At 43.4% G+C, this 13,041-nt stretch overlaps 1 protein-coding gene across 1 annotated transcript in view; it reads left to right on the top strand.

Moving 5' to 3' along the window:
- POM121 (POM121 transmembrane nucleoporin) overlaps window positions 1–13,041 on the top strand; it is a 303,987-nt gene that overhangs the window by 77,195 nt on the left and 213,751 nt on the right. Inside the window, 2 exon segments of the mRNA XM_030186032.1 lie at window positions 9,450–9,615; window positions 9,771–9,862. Of these exon segments, the coding sequence (XP_030041892.1) occupies window positions 9,450–9,615; window positions 9,771–9,862 (258 nt within the window).

Here is a 13,041-nt window from a genome sequence, read left to right as displayed (position 1 = left end):
AACTCCGCTCACTGGACAAATCTCTCTTGTCGTCCCCCTTCTCCTCCACTGCTAACTCCAGACTTTGTTCCTTTTCTCTCGCAGCACCTTATGCCTGGAATAGACTTCCTGGACCTATACGTCTAGCTCTATCTCTACCTGTTTTCAAATCTATGCTGAAAGCCCACCTTTTCACTGCTGCTTTTAGCTCCTAGCCACTACTCAGTTGCTCTCCCCTTGTCCCTTCCTTCCTTCTCACCCAGTACTTCCCTCACCCGTAACTCTCTTGTCAGTATTATTTAGATTGTAAGCTCTTTTGAGCAGGGACTGTCTCTTTGTGTCAGGTGTTCAGCGCTGCGTGCGTCTGGTAGCGCTATACAAATGCTAATAATAATATCTACTTGCCTCCAATTACACCAAAATGAACCCAGTCAACCTTCTCCTAACAATTTATTCTCTATCATTGATTCACCTAACACTAACCATCCCATTCACTCCAAACAATCATACCCATCCTACAAACTCACCAAAGGCTGATCAGAACCTCCACACCTCACCAAATTGACAACCACCAAAATAAAGGAAGAATACCAGGCTATAATACCAGGCTATAATCTATTTAGGAAGGATAGAGAGGGTCGTAAAGGTGGAGGAGTAGCTCTGTATGTGAGGAATGATATCATGGCGACTGAAATGACAGGGACCTAGGGAAAGGAAGAAGCGATATGGTTCACCTTAAAAAGAGATGATAGAACCTCTGTCCACGTGGGTGTTGTCTACAGACCCCCGACACAATTAGAGGAACTAGATAAAGATCTGATCGCAGATATTCAAAAATTAGGAAAGAAAAAAGAGGTACTTTTAATGGGAGATTTCAATCTGCCGGATGTAGATTGGAAGGTTCCGTCTGCGAAATCGGAAAGAAGTAGAGAGATTGTGGATGCTTTCCAAAATGCTCTGCTCAGACAAATTGTAACGAAACCCACGAGGGAGGGAGCGACGCTGAATCTGGTGCTCACAAATGGGGATAGCGTGTCCAGTGTCCGAGTGGGTGCACACCTGGGACGCAGCGACCATAAAACGGTTTGGTTTGATATGACAGCTGAAGTGGAGGGCAGCCACTCTAAACTCAAAAGTCCTGGATTTCAAGCACGCTGACTTTAGTAAAATGGGGGAATACCTGCGGAAGGAGATGATGGGCTGGGAGGACATACGAGAAGTGGAAGGACAGTGGTCCAGGCTGAAAGAAGCTATAAATAGGGCCACGAACCTTTATGTAAGGAAAGTAAATAAAAGCAAGAGAAAAAGGAAACCGATATGGTTCTCCAAGCAAATGGCTGAGAAAATAAAGGCTAAAGAGTTGGCGTTCCAGAAATATAGAAAATCTCAAGAGGAAAACGGGGAGGAATACCGGATGAAACTGAAAGAAGCCAAGAGAGGTACGTCTAGCGAAGGCGCAAGCGGAAGAACAAATGGCTAGAAATGTAAGGAGGGGCAACAAAAATTTCTTCAGGTATATTAATGAAAGGAGAATGACTAAAAAGGGAATTGTGAGACTAAAAGATACAGCGAAACGCTATGTAGATGATAATGAAGAAAAAGCCAATTTGCTAAATAGATACTTTTGTTCTGTTTTCACTGAAGAAAATCCTGGAGAAGGACTGGCAAAAGTACACCTGAGAATGGAGTGGATAGAGCACCGTTCACGGAAGAGAGTGTGTATCAACAACTTGGAAAGCTAAAGGTGGACAAAGCCATGGGACCGGACGGGATCCACCCCAGAATATTGAGGGAGCTCAGAGAGGTTCTGGCGGTTCCTCTTAAAGATTTGTTTAATAAATCCTTGGAGACGGGAGAGGTTCCGAGGGATTGGAGAACGGTGGATGTGGTCCCTCTTCACAAAAGTGGTGATAGGGAAGAAGCTGGAAACTACAGGCCGGTAAGCCTCACTTCGGTTATTGGAAAAGTAATGGAAGCGATGCTGAAGGAAAGGATAGTGAATTTCCTGGAAGCCAATAAGTTGCAAGATCTGAGACAACATGGTTTTACCAAAGGGAAATCGTGCCAAACGAATCTCATTGAATTCTTTGATTGGGTACCTGGAGAATTGAATCATCGACATGCTATAGACGTAATCTACTTAGATTTTAGCAAAGCTTTTGACACTGTTCCCCACAGGAGGCTTTTAAATAAACTAGACGGCCTGAAGATAGGACCCGAAGTGGTGAACTGGATTAGGAACTGGTTGACGGATAGACGACAGAGGGTGGTGGTAAATGGAGTTCGCTCGGAGGAGGGAAAGGCGAGTAGTGGAGTGCCTCAGGGATCAGTGCTGGGGCCGATTCTGTTCAATATATTTGTGAGTGATATTGCCGAAGGGTTAGAAGGTAAAGTTTGCCTATTTGCGGATGATACTAAGATTTGCAACAGAGTGGACACCCGGGAGGGAGTGGAAAGCATGAAAAAGGATCTGAGGAAGCTAGAAGAATAGTCTAAGGTTTGGCAATTAAAATTCAATGTGAAGAAATGCAAAGTGATGCACTTAGGGAGTAGAAATCCACAAGAGGCTTATGCTAGGCGGTGAGAGTCTGATAGGTACTGAGGGGGAGAGGGATCTTGGGGTGATAGTATCCGAGGATCTGAAGGCGACGAAACAATGTGACAAGGCGGTGGCTGTAGCGAGAAGGTTGCTAGGCTGTATAGAGAGAGGTGTGATCAGCAGAAGAAAGGAAGTGTTTGATGCCCCTGTACAAGTCGTTGGTGAGGCCCCACCTGGAGTATTGTGTTCAGTTTTGGAGGCCATACCTTGCGAAGAATGTTAAAAAAAAAAAAAAAAAAAAAATGGAAGTGGTGCAAAGAAAAGCTACGAGAATGGTATGGCATTTGCGTTCCAAGATGTATGAGGAGAGACTTGCGGACCTGAACATGTGTACCCTGGAGGAAAGGAGGAACAGGGGTGATATGATACAGACGTTCAAATATTTGAAAGGTATTAATCCGCAAACACACCTTTTCCGGAGATGGAAAGGCGGTAGAACGAGAGGACATGAAATGAGATTGAAGGGGGGCAGACTCAGGAAAGATGTCAGGAAGTATTTTTTCACAGAGAGGGTGGTGGATGCTTGGAATGCCCTCCTGTGGGAGGTGGTGGAGATGAAAACGGTAACGGAATTCATACATGCGTGGGATATACATAAAGGAATCCTGTGCAGAAGGAATGGATCCTCAGAAGCTTAGCTGAAATTGGGTGGCGGAGCAGGTGGGGGGAAGAGGGGTTAGTGGTTGGGAGGCGAGAGGATAGTGGTGGGCAGACTTATACGGTCTGTGCCAAAGCCGGTGATGGAAGGCGGGGAATCCTGCTGGGCAGACTTATACGGTCTGTGCCCTGAAAAAGACAGGTACAAATCAAGGTAAGGTATACCCATATGAATTTATCTTGTTGGGAAGACTGGATGGACCATGCAGGTCTTTTTCTGCCGTCGTCTACTATGTTACTATGTAATACCCATATACGGACAACACCAACAAAACGATATGAAAGATCATAATAAGCAGACACTAATTAAGGAAAGACAACTAAAAAAAAATCCACACACTACCAATTATAGAAACCCCATACCAAAGATTCAAGTGGGCTATATTAATGCCAGATCCGTAGTTAACAAAACAATAACATACTGGATCACGGCAGAAAATCTGACTTAATTTTCATTAACGAAACCTGGATCCATGATCAAAAGGACCCCATAATTCTTGACCTATGCCCTCCAGGATACAAAATCACTCACTGGACCAGAAAGGAAAAGAGAGGCAGAGGCCTAATCTACCGCTCCCACATCACCACCGAAAGCAACTTCCGCAAATCTTTGAAGACGCATCTTTCAACAAAGCCTACAAAGAGAACTCATAGACTACAAAACTACTTCACCAACCTACCCAGCTATGAAATTCCACCTTCTAGACTAACTTGCTTTACACTTTCCTTCTCTCTTTCTTTACTTAAGCTTTGTACATTACCAGTTGTATCTGATATCCTGGAATGACTGTCATAACAAAACTCTGTAAGCCACATTGAGCCTGCAAATAGGTGGGAAAATGTGGGATACAAATGCAATAAATAAATAATAAACCACAGCCGAGTCCATAACAACCCAACTTGAAATTGCCTCAATGAGAATCCAAAACAAATCCCTGCTAGATCACCTGAACTGTGTCCGGTTTTACAGACCGCCCGGTAACTGGAACAAAAACCAGTCACACTTCATAGACTTCATTTCTAATACTTGCGTAACTAACTCCAACATACTAGTTCTAGGAGACATCAACCTTCATCTAGAAGACCTAAACTCTACCAACGCACGCGAATGCAAGGAATTCCTCCACTCATGGGACCTTAAATGGCCACACACACAGGCAACACACACTTGACCTCTTCTCACACACATTGTCCACCAACCAGAACCTGATAATATCAGATATCAAATGGACAGAAACACCGTGGACCGACCACTACAAGCTAAACCTATCCCTAAAATGGCAGAAAAAGAGTTCATATCGCACTCAAGAACAAACAACCTACTCCACAAGAGGCCAAATAGACCCAACCACATTCTGGCAACTTAAATGAGAATGACTGGACACCACAGACGGATGCCACAAAATTCCTTTCTGAACGGGACGAAAGATGTAGAAACATTCTAGACGAAATAGCACTCTTACAAACAAGAACTTCACAGACACAATCCAGTACCATGGTTCAACGATGAACTGGAAAAACTAAAGACACAAACCAGGAAGTTCGAACGAGCATGGATAAAAATAAAAGATGATCACACACTCAGTGCTTGGAAGCAAATACATAGAAAATATAAATTTTGCAATAAGACAAGCCAAAAGGTCATACTACAAAATCAAAGCAGGATCAGATCACAAAGACACAAAAAAAACTATACCAACTTGTACATAAAACTACTGGACACTACCTCGGTCACCACAACCAAATCAGACATCCCATCGGCAGACAACCTTGCAAAATACTTCAATGAAAAACTTGTAAAATTACAAAACAGTCTTCCCCTGAACACTGCTGACATTGAAAATTTCATCAATGGATTAGACCCAACCTTAGGAGAATATCCAGCGGACCGAACCTGGTCAAAATTCGGTCTCCTCACTGCCGAGACAATGGCTCATACGATCAACAGAGCCGCTGGCAAGCACTGCAAACTGGACACCTGCCCCAGCTACCTTTTTAAAATCTGCCCACGATCGCTTCTTAACAGATGTCATATCCCACCTAAACTTCATGCTCCAACAAGGCCTCTTCCCAAAGGAAAACGGCAACATTCTACTCACCCCCTTACCAAATAGGTGGGAAAATGTAGGATACAAGTGCAGCAAATAAAGACACTAAGAAGAAAACAAATGATCTCACCAATTACCGCCCTGTAGCATCTATCCTACTAGCAGTCAAGCTGATGGAAAGTATGGTAACCAAACAATTGACCGATTTACATACACACATTCTCAATACTGCATGAATCACAATCAGGATTCCGTCTCCGCCACAGCACCGAACAGTGCTAACCAACCTCCTAGCCAAATTCAAACACAAAATAGCAGCAGGCAAAAGCATATTTCTCCTCGCATTCGACATGGTAAATCATAACATATTACTAAGACTCCTACACTACTTCTGGATGAGCGGAGCAATACTCAGTTGGATCAAGGGCTTCCTAACCACCAGAACATATCAAGTGAAAGTAAACTCCAACATATCATCACCTTGGAAGGCAGATTGCGGAGTACCTCAAGGATCACCATTATCACCGATCCTGTTCAACCTAATGATGACCCCATTAGCCAAGTCCTTATCCACTCAGGGCCTTAATCCATTCATCTATGCAGACGACGTCACAATATTACATCCCTTTCAAACCCGATCTAACAGAAACCACTTATGAAATCAATATCTGCCTCCATATCATGAACTCGTTGGCAAATGTATTCCAACTAAAACTCAATACAGAAAAAAACGCACTGCCTTATCCTCACATCCCAATACAACACGAATATACCCACAAACTTAGTCACCCCAGATTGCGCCCTCCCCATCTCAGCCTGAAAATCCTGGGTGTCACAATTGACCGAAACCTTACACTCAAGGCCCAAGTTAACTCCACAATCAAGAAAATGTTCCACTCCATGTGGAAACTTAAAACGTGTAAAGCCTGGGAACGCCGGCGAACGGGAGACTTTGGCTTCCCCCGGACTGGAAACTACCTTAAGCCCCGCTGCACGCACTCCTCCTCCTCAACCGCTTGGCGCCAGTTCCTTCCTCTTTGACCCGACGGGGTCTCCCTCGGAAGGAGCAGGGGACCCGAAAGAACCTCGGGGAGAAGCGTCTCTACCATCGGGGGAAGGAATGGAGGGAAGTTTGCCCATATCATCATCATTTATTGAGGAGAGAGAAACTGAGGGTCGAAGTGCAGCAGATTTACAGTCTTCAGTAAGGTTTGAACTTCCTAAAGAGTTAGTAGCCAAGCCAAAGAATGTGACTTTAGACACTTTGTGGGATTTAATGTCCAACCTGGGACAATGTTTCCTTAAGCAAAATGAAGAGTTTTTGCCTAGAGTAAAGACTATTGAAAGTGACCTGAAAAAAAAAGAGGAAGAGTTTAAAGTTTTAAATGAGAAAATGGAAAAAATTGACCAAAGGGTTATGAAGACGGAAACGTTACAAACTTTGATGGTAAAAGAAGTAACTAATCTCAGGCGTAAATCAGAGGCTTTTGACAATTATACTAAAAATCATAACCTGAGATTCGTTAACTTTCCTAGGATTTCAAATGTTTTTCCTCTTGATATGTTGAAACGCTATTTTCGTGAAAATTTGAATGTTCAGGAAAAGGACTTTCCACCCTTATCCCAAGTTTATTATGTCCCAGAAAGGAACTTGAATCAAGAGACTGAAAAACCTATTGATGTTTCTCTTTTGCTTGAGACTTCTGACTCTGAATTGGTCACAGCCGCTACTTTGGTGGCGACTGTTGCCCTACTTCCTGATAAGAATTGGATCTTCCGCCTTTTTTTCCGTAATAAAGAGAATCCCTTTTTGGGTCTCAAAATATTGTTATTTCCTGATGTCTCCAAGGAGACACGTCGACGGAGGAAACAATTCTTACTCCTTAAGCCAGAAATTTTGCACTTGGGGGGTGTCTTCTTTTTAAGGTACCCCTGCAAGTGCATAATAAGGCTGGGGGGGAAGAAATATGTATTTACTGAACCTGAACATCTGTCAGCATTAGTAGCCTCAGTTAAAATGGAGAATGCTTTAAAGAATAATGTATAATTTCTTAGCAGAGAATGATTTACCTGGCAACTTTTTTCCTATATTATTTCTCCCCTTAGATTACCTGATATCTTGGATCTCCCATTATGGACTTGAGTGTCGTATAAATTTGAAAGTGTATAGATTTATATGCTTGTTTTTGAGAAATATTTTCCTTTTACAATAGTTCCTACTTATACGATACTTTCCTAAGCAAGATGTTTCTTGTAAATATTGTTTAAATGAATAAAAGAATAAATAAAAAAATAAAAATAAAAAAAAAACAAAAAAAACGTGTAAAGCCATTCTTCTCGAGGGCAACTTTCTGCAACCTGGTTTAATCAATAGTACTAAGCCATGCTGACTATTGCAATGGACTTTATGCGGGATGCAAAGAACAACTCATAAAGAAACTACAGACTGCTCAAAACACAGCAGCCAGGCTCATATTTGGAAAATCGTGATTCGACAGCGCCAAACCGCTACGAGAAACTGCACTGGCTCCCAATCAAAGAACGTATTACTTTCAAAATCTGCATCCTGGTCCACAAGATTATCTGTGGCGAAGTTCTGGGTTATATGTTGGACCTTATAGACCTACGAAAAAGGAACAATTGGATCATCACGATCATACCTAAATCTTCACCACCCCAGCTACAAGGGACTCAAGTATAAATCAATTCACGGATCCAGCTTCTCCTATATAAGCACGCAACTATGGAACGCATTACCAAAATCCATAAAGACAACACACGACCACCTCAACTTCCGGAAATCACTAAAAGACCGACCTGTTCGAGAAGGCATACCTTACTGATCCAACTTAAGTGCCTAGAAACACAGCGAAACCATAACCTGCAACGATCATTATATAACTCTTCTTCTCTCAATTCTATTATGTCTGTAACACATGCATCTCATTCTCTACCACATCACTCTGTATTTGTTTCATCACCGGAGGCGGCCTCATGGTGCTAAGTAAGCCACGTTGAGCCTGCAAATAGGTGGGAAAATGTGGGGTACAAATGCAATAGGCTATCTATAATCCTGAACTACATCATTGCAATGTAGATCTGGTTAAGTGGGTCAGAATGGGTTGGTAACCTTTTCAAAATAACATAATATAGTTACATAGTAAGTGGTGGTAGATAAAGACCTGAATGGTCCATCCAGTCTGTCCAACAGTCATATTCATTATCAATTCAAGATTAAATCAACAATAAGAATGTTGGAGATGTAAGGAGAGAGGCACTTTGACTCGTTCCTCCTGTGCATTTTTTTTTTTTTTTTGGCAGGAAGTGTGGTGAAGAGCTGGGCCAGGCTGTTGGGAGTGGTAGTCCCATTTGGGCATGTTTCTACTGTGGGTGATATGGGGGAGTGTGCTTCTGGGGGGAGGGGGGCAGCAAGCATTTTTTTAATTGGCACTCCGTTTGGCTAAAAATATACATTGATTGGGTTGATATGTACCTGTCAACCTTGGCATTCTGGCAAGAAAAGATGAGGGAATATCTGTTCATGGAGCAAATAGTGGTTTGGTTCACAAAACAAACTGTAGCAGCTGGGTATTCTGAAGCATGGTAGATTTATTTCTTGACACTGCCCACTGCCCTGCCAGAAGAGCTACTTGGGGAGAGGCTACCAGATTGATTTTGGAAAGTATGAGTAGGACGTGTGTGATGGGGGGGGTATGAAAGGGGGGAGGACCCAAAGAAAGGATGGGTTAGGTGAAGGGGGGAGGGTGAGCGTTTTGGTTTTGGAATACCAGTCAGATTGGCAACTCCCTTTTGAATGGGATGAGCCCAGTGTTGATTATGCCTCCCTTTGATATATTTGTTGGATTAGCTGAGCATGCTAACCTTTGTATTTGAGTTGGGCAATTTGAATGTTAGAACTTGACTGTTGAGATAGATAGGACTACAACTGTTTGCTCAGTAGATTGTCTCATGCTGAAGAATACAGATCCTTTTTTTCTTAAGGCTACGAGCACACCTAAGGGTAAGAATCATTAATATCTACTAATTCTTTGCATTTCTTCAGTGTGTAAATCTGACTAAAACTAATTTGCAGGATACTGTACCTGTATATAATGTGGATATGTTTAAAGATGGGTGAGAGGTTAAATATTCCTATTTCCCTGCAGGCCTGGATCCTTAAAGAGAGGTTTGAACCTACAGTATGCAGAGGATCCTCTGAACAAAAGGTCTCGCACATCCTCCAGCAGCTCTCTCAATAGTGCCAGAGGAATTCTCAGTTCTGTACGAAATGCTATCACCAGCTCGTACAGCTCTTCCCAGGGCTTCCAGCAGGTACCATACAACTCTTACTTGCACAAGTCCCTGGGCTTCCCTTGGCTGCTTTTTGATATCTTACTTGGTAGTTTATAATTTCCACACACAAATCAACTTTGAGCAAAATTTTCTTTCTGGGGCGGCTTAGATCTTTAAATTTTCTTTGTTTTCAGAAGTGGAAGAGAGGTGTTCAGAGTTCCTCTGCATTGTCCAGTCTGTCATCCTCACGCTCTCAGACACCCGAGAAACCAGCAAAGAAAGCAAAGTAAGTGTGTCACAATGGCAGCATTTATCTGGTAGGGATCTGAAAACTGCTGCTTTAGGAATGCAAACCACAAAAGCAATGGTAAGGCTTTTCTATTAACTTTTGTATAGGTCACTACTGGAGATTGCAGCCTAACTAAGAATGTGTAGCTTGTTCCATTGTACAATTCTTTCCTTATTCACTATCTCTATGAATGGGGGAGGTTTTTTTTCCCCCCCTGGATTTGGCCGGGGAGGGGAGGGTCCAACAAGTAACAATGGTGGTTGTGAGGAAGTGGGGGGGGGGGGGGGGGGCAGGGTAGCGCTCATCAGGACCTCTCTTCCCCTTAAGTTCTTATGGGGTCTTCATTGGGTGGCCTGTAGTGGTGGGATTGGGATACAGAAGGTGGTGGGAGGCTTTGGGTTGGGGGTTTTGGTTTTTATTTTGGGTTTACTTGTGGTTTTAGAGGAGTAATTGGAGTGGGTCTGTACTACAGTAACACAAGGGAATGGAATTGGCCATGATCAATATTTTATGCCTACTTATTTAACGCTAATCTAATCCAAAAAGTCTGAATTCACCTAGAAAACATCTATTTAGAGAAATGTTGCCAAGAAGTAACACAACTATTTGTGAGCAAGAAACCCATTTCAAAAGGAAATGAGAGCATTTGGTCAGACATGTAGTTCCCTTACATTCTTTGCACTTAGGGAGAATGAGCAGGGCCTGACACAAAAAGGCTGGAATCCACGGCCTCCTCTGCATCTTCCACAAAAGGTCTATGTCTGCTGGAAAAGACCTGCTGCACTGAGAATCAGCCCCTCTTCCCAAATCTATAATGCTACACCTCCTGGAAATGAGCTCTGCCTGAGAAGCGTCTACCAGCCAACTTTGATTTTATCTTCTGACCAACCAAGGAACTTTGGTCTCGCCTAAGACTCTTGGCGAATCCAACTCCAAAACAAGAGCGCCCCAAAATGAGAATTTGCTAAGCTTTGACTTGAAGGCCCCATTGGCAACTGCCCTCAAAGCCACAAGGATCTCTAAGTGGCCACACTGAGTATCATGAAGTATGAAGTAGATCATACATAGGGTCTTCCTCCTTGGCTATGCTATTTTGATCTTGGCTGCCTCCTGGTCAGCCAAGGCCCAGTCATCTGCAGAGCCATCCAGAACCCATTCTGCCTAACAGCAACAAGCTGTGGTCACCAGACCCCCACAAATAGTTGCCAGGACCATCACATAGAAACCGCCTCCAAGTGGTTCTGAGGATCCTTGAGGACCGTATCACCATCCACTGGGATGATATTGGTCACCGCATAGACCACCACATCAACCATTGATCACAAAAGTTCCCTGTCCTGCTCCAGGGATGGGATATAAATATACCATAGGCCTAGCAACCTTAAAGGGAGCATCTGGATAGCATCTCAATTGTCTTAATGCATTGAGAATGATCTTGAGGTCTTCAAAATACTCTTTAAGGGATCTGCTGTATGCGAAGGCTCAGTAGGGGCATTCTCCAATTTTAAGACAGAAGAAACCTGAACTTATAAGCTCTTGCAACTCTTCTTTGTGAAGCGTTGATAACAGAGGCATCCTCCCCTGGTGGTGCATCCGCCATCCCTATGAAGAAAGACTAAGGAGGATAGGGCTTTTCAGCTTGGAGAAGAGATGGCTGAGGGGAGACATGATAGAGGTATATAAAATAATGAGTGGAATGGAACAGGTGGATGTGAAGCATCTGTTAAAGCTTTCCAAACATACTAGGACTTGGGGGCATGCGATGAAACTACAGTGTAGTAAATTTAAAACAAATCGGGAAAAAATATTTCTTCATCCAATGCATAATTAAACTCTGGAATTCGTTGCTGGAGAACTTGAAGGTGGTTAGCTTAGCAGAGTTTAAAAAGGGGTTAGTTTCCTAAAGGACAAGTCCATAAACCACTACTAAATGGACTTGGGAAAAATCCACAATTCCAGGAATAACATGTATAGAATGTTTGTACGTTTGGGAAGCTTGCCAGGTGCCCTTGGCCTGGATTGGCCGCTGTCGTGGACAGGATGCTGGGCTCGATGGACCCTTGGTCTTTACCAGTGTGGCATTACTTATGTACTTATGTACAAGTATACTTAATCTAACTGTTTCTGATTCTGAGGCTCATCCTCTCCCAAAGGAAGGGAGCCAGTCTTCATAAATTCTCCTCTTCCCATGTAAAATGCTGTCTCCTTAGGAAGAGGGGCTGAAGAAGGGTGTGACCCTTAGCTTCACACAGGCAAAAGATCTTGTACGTGGCCAGAATGAACTGTGGCAGAAAATCCACACTGGAAGGGCCAAGCAACTCCCTTGCAGCCAGGGGAGCTGAAGGTAGTGACACAGGCACAAGCCACAGTGGTTGCTTCTCAGCTTGTGCTGCAGGCAAGATGGTAGTGATTCCCAGTGAAGCTGGGGCTGCCACCATGATAGTAGCGATGGAGCAGCAGGCTTCTGAAAGCTCCTACAGGAAAGAGTGTCTACTACTGCACTCCTGGGAACATGCCTCGGGAGCTTCCTCAAAGTGTATATAATTAGGGTCTGCTTCACCCATTTGGGCAGCGGAAGCCATGGGCTCTCTGTACTATCCTAGAGAGAACTGCAAATCCCCTCTAGATGCTTAATTAGCCCAACCTTAAATCTGCTCATGACAGTGTTACTCGGTCAAGGCAGTATAGACCCTAGTAATTAGAAAGGAACCCAGTATGTAGTAGATATAATAAGATAATTTATTACAATCTTACCAATGGTAATACAGGTAAGTTAAGCATTCACATAATGGGGCAGCATATCATGGCACGTCCTCTCTCTCTAGCCTTCTGGAGTCTTCCTTCTCTGGTCGTCTTCTCCTCTTGTCTGATCTAATACTCCTCAAACTGCTCCTTATATACAATTTTGGCCCTATTCAGTTCAATGGACCCCAGTTGTCTCAACAGGGCTCCTAGCCCTTATCAGTTGATCAGAATGACTTCATATGTTCCCAAACCTTCCTGTAGCCCCCCCTTTGGATGTTCTCACCCGGGGTGCAGCTGACCCAGCACTATCTCTACATAACCATAGCAACTCTTGCTTATGAGGTTTTGCAGGTGCCAGTCTCAGGATTGTTTATAGAGTAGATTGCCCCCACCCTTGCCAGTTCTCAATTACCTCATTTCAGCACTTGCCA

The sequence above is a fragment of the Microcaecilia unicolor genome, chromosome 13 (assembly GCF_901765095.1).
Source record: "Microcaecilia unicolor chromosome 13, aMicUni1.1, whole genome shotgun sequence".
In the NCBI taxonomy this organism is placed as follows: domain Eukaryota; kingdom Metazoa; phylum Chordata; class Amphibia; order Gymnophiona; family Siphonopidae; genus Microcaecilia; species Microcaecilia unicolor.
Note: the sequence above shows the minus strand (reverse complement) of the source record. Positions and strands in the feature narration are given on the sequence as shown.